Source organism: Eubalaena glacialis, chromosome 6, assembly GCF_028564815.1.
Source record: "Eubalaena glacialis isolate mEubGla1 chromosome 6, mEubGla1.1.hap2.+ XY, whole genome shotgun sequence".
In the NCBI taxonomy this organism is placed as follows: domain Eukaryota; kingdom Metazoa; phylum Chordata; class Mammalia; order Artiodactyla; family Balaenidae; genus Eubalaena; species Eubalaena glacialis.
The window spans coordinates 120,049,861-120,055,793 of NC_083721.1; the positions used below are offsets into that span (position 1 = coordinate 120,049,861).

Genomic DNA, 5,933 nt, shown 5'->3' on the forward strand with positions numbered 1-5,933 from the left:
TTTTGCAGTTGCGTGGTTTCAGTGTCTCTCCCTTCCTGGCCCTGCTGCTTTGCTCAGACTGACGTGAAATCCACGCATCACGGGGAATGGTGAGAGCCCGGAACCTCTGAGTTGTCCTCAGCGGCCTGTGCCCCACCTGCTGGAACAGCCACGAGGACAGTCCTGTCTGGGTCAAAGCCACTCAACGCGAGGGCGTGTTCAGGTGATACCCGGAAAGCCCAACACTGATCCTTAAAGAAAACACAGCCGCTCGCACTGACCTCGGCTTACTAGGCGCCAGGCACTGGGCCAAGCACTCAGCACTTCATCCTCCTAACAACCCTGTGAGGTAGGTGGTGTCATTATCCCCATTTTACAGATGAGGGAACAGACTCAAGAGTGAAGTCACACACTTGCCTAAGTCTCAAAGCTATTGAGTGGTGAGCAAAGATGGGGCTCAAAAGTTCTGTGTGACCTGAGCTCCGGGTTACCCCAATACCCCCAAACTGCCCCTTAGGAAACAAGGAAAGAGGGGTAGGGGATGAATCCCGACACAGAACATTTTTAGAAATTTGGAGAAAACCCAACCACCACAGCGACTGGGGGCACCCACCCGGGTGCAACAGCTGCGCAGCTGTCAATGCCCAGCCCGGCCCCAGTGGACCCGCCCTCTGCTCCCCTATAGACCCGTGGCCTTGCTCTCAATAAATAAAGATCCCTGTGGGCAATTCTGCACAGGGGTCCCAGAATTCAAATTGCTGTCTTGTTTCTCAGACTTTTGCTTAAGAGAGCCTAGCACTGGGTGGGCAGGAGGAATGCCTGACTTGGGTCAAAATACATATGCCAGTCTCCACCCAAAGCTTATCTGCCTTCCCTCCTCCCAGAATAGTGCCTGGTGACTTCTGGTGGCGAGCCAGTGAGGACCCAGCTCCCCACGAGCTGAGGTCTCTGCTATTCCATGGTAGCCTGGCAGTTCCTACGATGGCTACAGCCAGAGTTCCAGTTCTGACAGAAAGGGACAAAATGACCCTTGAGTGGTCTTAACTCTGTAGCTTCAGGGCGTAGTTATTCTCCTGAAAATGACTGTGGAGGAAGAGGTAGATGGTGACAACAGGAAGAGGGCTTTACCCCAGGGCACTGGGGCGAGACAAGGGAACTCTTGAATAGGGACACCCACACCCCCCGCCCCCAAGCAGGGAGAGATCATCCCTTTAGAGAGCACAGCCTGGGGATGGGAAGTCTGCCGGCGCATCCCCTACTCCTGCTGGGCTCTAGCAGCTAGCCCACCTGCCATTTTCATGGTGCCTATAAAGTGCCATCAGCAAAACCACAGAATCGGGGACTGTGCTGTGGGCAGATGGTCCCAACACTTTAGGCCCTGGGGGACACTGGTGGCATCCGGCCCCAGCCACTCCTGGTCCCCGCTCCCCAGGGGAGCTTCTCCTCCCTCACTCCATTCTGCCCGGTGCCTCCCCTGTTCCTCTGCTGGCGCCCTGGGCCGGGTCCCCCATATACTGGTCCATGTCTGTGCTGCTGTCGGGCTCTCCGTCCTCAGGGTGGGGTTGGAGGCTGCTGGCCTCCTGCTGTTCCCACTGCACCTCCACCAGCTGGTAGAGCTCCATGGCCGTCACGGCGTCTTCCACCGACGAGTGCCCGTGCTGGCCCACCTGGATTTTCTTGTGCAGCAGCTGCTGGGCCAGGTCCTTGAGAGAGACGCGGGTCCGGGCGTGGAGGCTGGGCTGGCTGAGGAGGCTGGGGACGTAAGTGGTGTCCCGGGTCTGGCCCCGAGGGTGGATGTACTTGAGGGCCTGGAAGTCATCGTGCAGGGCGTGCCCCACCAACACCTTGCCCTTCAGGAGCCTGAGGATCTCTTTCTGGGCCACCTGGCAGGGGATGGCCTTGCGCATGTGCTGCCTGGTGATGCCGCTCCAGCGAATGCGGTCGTCCACGATGGGCATCTCAGGCTGGATGTACTTGTCGTAGAGGACCTCACCGTGGTAACTCGCCACGGAGCAGCGGGCCAGCTCACTCACCCGCCCTCGGGGTCCCGTGCCCACCGTCTCACAGTCGATAGCCACGCACTTGCTGGGCAAGGGCCGAGCAGATTCTCTGGGGGGGGGCTTTCTGCTGCGTGGGGCACCTCCAGATTCAGCCCTTGGACGCTGCCTCACGCTGCTGGCGGCTTCGGTGCCTGGGGAGGACCCTGGCTCCGGGGGTGTGCTCCGCAACCCATGCTCCTGCAGCAAGGCCTTCTGGGCCATGAACCGCTGGTGCTGTCGGCTCTTCCTCTCGTGTTTCCTCTGAAGCACATCCTTGGCGTTCAGGCTGGCCAGGGAAGGGCACAGGCACTGGGCAGACTCAGGAGCTTCCCGGGCCACCATCCCAATCAGCTCACCGCTCAGGGCAAGGTAGGTCTGGGAGGTAATCTGCCTACAGGGCAGCAGCCTGAAAGCCCAGCGAGTCTTCTCACGCCAGCACGTGGCGTCCAGGGAACCTGCAGCTCCAACACGCCCGGGCAAGCCCTGCTCCGGCTGCCAGCCTGTTGGCTTGCTCTTAATTTTTCTTATTCCTTTTTTTTTTTTTGGCCACACAGCATGGGGAATCTTAGTTCCCTGACCAGGGATTGAACCTTGGCCCTCAGCAGTGAGAGCACAGAGTCCTAACCACTGGACCACTAGGGAATTCCCTTACCACTCATTCTTTTACAGCAGTGAGTTCAGGAGTTCAGTACACATCAAGCTGTGAACAGTATGTATGCTGGCACACATTCTAGAAAGGGTTAGGAATATATATATATCCTGAAATATTAAAAGTGGATGTCCTCCCATGGTTGTATTATGGATAATGAAAAATGTTTACATATATTACTTATTTTTACTTTCTAATTTTTCTTTTTTTTTCCATCTACACATTGTTTTTTTATTTGTATTTGATTATAAGCAAATAGCAGAATTAATACAACATTCAGCAACTCCAGACAGGCTTTTCTCACACCAAAGAAGTGTAATCAGTTTAACAGGCACAGACTTTCGGATTTCTGATAACCTCTTACCCAGCCCTGCAGCTCATCTAGATGGCCAGGCTTGAACAGCAAAGTGACTCTCTCCCTATTGCTTTTTCCATTATTGCTCTTTGAGGGAGTCAGAGCGGGACACTGACACCCAGTAACCAGCTTGGTGTACCACGTTGGGGGTTAGTGGACATGCCAGCCTCTGGTTGTCTTGGTGAGAGACACAGCCATGAAAACACAAGCCAGAAGATGCCATCACACACAATTCTGGGCTCGGGCTCACAAAGGCAGAGGTAATCAATCTTTTTTTTTTTTTTTTTTCAACCTCCCTTAAAGATTCTCTGACGCTCTGCTCTAATACTGTAGACCTGGTCTTTTTACCAGAATTTTTTTCTTCTTTAAAGTCTGAGTTACTATTCTTATATTAACATTTTGATGATCCTATCATAGACCCAAATTATCCCCCCAAATGGAGTTCAAATTTGATCAAAACATAAACCCCCTAGAATTATAGAGGACAGGCAGAAGGAAAAGTCACCCCAAACCTAAATCTGACTGCTCAGGTCTTGGGAACGAGGAGGGGGAGAAATCTACATGCATTGCTAAACTGCAACACTGCTTGGGAAACTCTGGGATGGTTTCCATCTTCTAACTTTCCTCTGCTTCCCAGACAGCTGCTCGGGGAGTTTGGGCACAAAGTCATCCCATTCAGCCTGGTAACATGTGCCGGCCACCGGGGCCCAGAGCTTGTACCTTTTACAGAAAGACGCCACCGTGAAATTGCCATGATGGGCTCCAGATCGGTTGCTGAGAATGTGTTCGTCACACTTCAGCGGCCTGTCCTGCTCGCAAGCCAGCCAGACGTGGTGGTGAAGGCCTGTGCCCTTGGGGGACCCAGAGCCCACATAATCAGAGAGGACCGAGCCACTGCTGATGTTGTTGCCCTTCACGTTGACCACCAGGAAATGGTGCCCTTCCGGCTGGGAGCATCTGGGTAGGTCAAGACCAACGTGTAGAATTTATCTGGATCAAGGCCATCCCATGCGATGCTCGTGGGCCGGTTCTTAACCTGGGTGGGTGTTAGTACTTTGCCCAGCTCGTCAACCTCCGCCCCGCCGTTCTGGACTTGCAGCGGGTGCTGCGGCCGGTCGTCCACCTCCTGCAGGCTCAAGGGTCCCGGCCACTTGCTGAGGTCCAGTGGCCTCAAAGGTCCGAGCAGGGCAGACAGCAGGGAAAGTCGCAGGACAGCAGCACCGACTCCGAGCGGTCTGCCTCTAATTTTTCTTACATTGAACATTTGCTTTCAAAATAAGAAAAAAGTACGTCATTTATTTTTAACCAATAAAAGGGAAAAACAGAGAATAAGAAGGAGGAAAAAAATGAAAGCAGAAACCAGGGCCTTCTGTAGGGGATGTAGAGGTGTGTTGGTGTAGAATGAGTTTATGACAGCCCTGGAGGTTGGCATTCCCTGGGCCTTCTGTAGGGGATGTAGAGGTGTGTTGGTGTAGAATGAGTTTATGACAGCCCTGGAGGTTGGCATTCCCTGGGATTCTGGAGCTTTTTGACTCCGACCTGTACTTGTGAGAATGTTTTAATAAGCGGAATGGTTTTTCTCACCTTCTATCTGTATCGGTGAATACAAAGGGGTCCCATGGAGGAGGTAGAAGGTAATGGGGGTTTCTAACTGGGGAGAAATGTTCTTGAAAGAGAAATGGCATGATGGTTTTTATCCCTGGTTTCATATTAGAACTGTTGGATACCCCGGACCCACCCCCAGTGATTTAATTGATTATTAATTAAAAGATGCAGGGGATGGGTGAAGGATGGTATCTGCAATTTTTGTAGGATTGAGCCAATTGCCTGAGACCAGACCACTATACAGGGTTTCCAGAGGTAGTGGCCACTGTTTTTCACTTGTATCCAATCTGAAAAGTCCTACTGACAGATTCCTAGTTAAATCCCAAGAATTGAGCTCCTCAATATGAAATTCTTCTCTTCACAATTTCCCTTAGGGCCACCTTCAGAAGGAAAGGTAGAACAGAGATTATTTCTCTCCATCAGTGTTTTCTCAAGCATTGTAGGTGTACCTATTGGTACACAAACTTAGCTTATTCCTACAGGGAAAAACATTTTAAGACAGCTTTTAATGGTATACATTGTTTGTATTGTGTATTAGGAAAAATATACTAACATCCATCAAAGCTATGATTTCATAGCGGTGATGTAAGTTTTTTAAAAATGAAATCTATTTATGCAAAAATGCAAGCCAATTGATATACATATCTTAGGTAGATTGCAGTACAGGTGGTACATGGATATGGCAAAAATCAAGATGATATACATGACTTTAGGAAACACTGGCAGAAGTTGCTTTGTTAGACCTTTCTGAAATGAGGTGAGGTTTGAGCTGTGATTCAAAGCAGGGCTTCCAAACATTGGACTGAAAATATGTGGAGCTGGCTGAGAGCTTGTGAAAATAGTCATTCCTGTCCCTGCCTAGACATTTTAGTCCAGGAGATTTGAGATGGGGCCCTGGGCTTTATCTTTTCATGAAGGTTTCCTGGTGATTCTGGTGCAGCCAGGTTTGGGAAACTTGAAGAAGGGAGAGATACCTCCTTGGGCCTGAAAGATTAGTAGTTCTTGGTAATTAAACCTATTTTAAGTATTTGCTGGCTGTGAAGTCGATTAACTGTTGTTGACTGTCATCAGCATGGCTTTGAAAACTTTTTTTTTTATTTTATAAATTTATTTATTTTATTTATTTATTTTTGGCTGCATTGTGTCTTTGTTGCTGTGTGCAGGCTTTCTCTAGTTGCTGCGAGCGGGGGCTACTGTTCGTTGCGGTGCGCGGGCTTCTTCTCATTGCGGTGGCTTCTCTTGTTGCGGAGCTCAGGCTCTAGGCGCACAGGCTCAGTAGTTGTGGCTCGCGGGCTCTAGAGCGCAG

At 50.8% G+C, this 5,933-nt stretch overlaps 1 protein-coding gene and 1 pseudogene across 1 annotated transcript; both read right to left on the minus strand.

Moving 5' to 3' along the window:
* Positions 1 to 1,427: 1,427 nt before the first annotated feature.
* On the minus strand, positions 1,428 to 2,375 carry LOC133093636 (apoptosis-enhancing nuclease-like). The gene has a single exon (XM_061193562.1). The coding sequence runs from the start codon at positions 2,358 to 2,360 to the stop codon at positions 1,428 to 1,430; it is 933 nt and encodes a 310-aa protein (XP_061049545.1). The 5' UTR covers positions 2,361 to 2,375.
* A 1,216-nt stretch (positions 2,376 to 3,591) lies between these two features.
* LOC133093039 (phosphatidylethanolamine-binding protein 1-like) lies at positions 3,592 to 4,286 on the minus strand (annotated as a pseudogene).
* Positions 4,287 to 5,933: the final 1,647 nt, after the last annotated feature.

Excerpts from the sequence above, each read along its gene's own strand:
- LOC133093636 (XM_061193562.1), bottom strand. The coding sequence starts at position 2,360 with ATGGTGGCCCGGGAAGCTCCTGAGTCTGCCCAGTGCCTGTGCCCTTCC.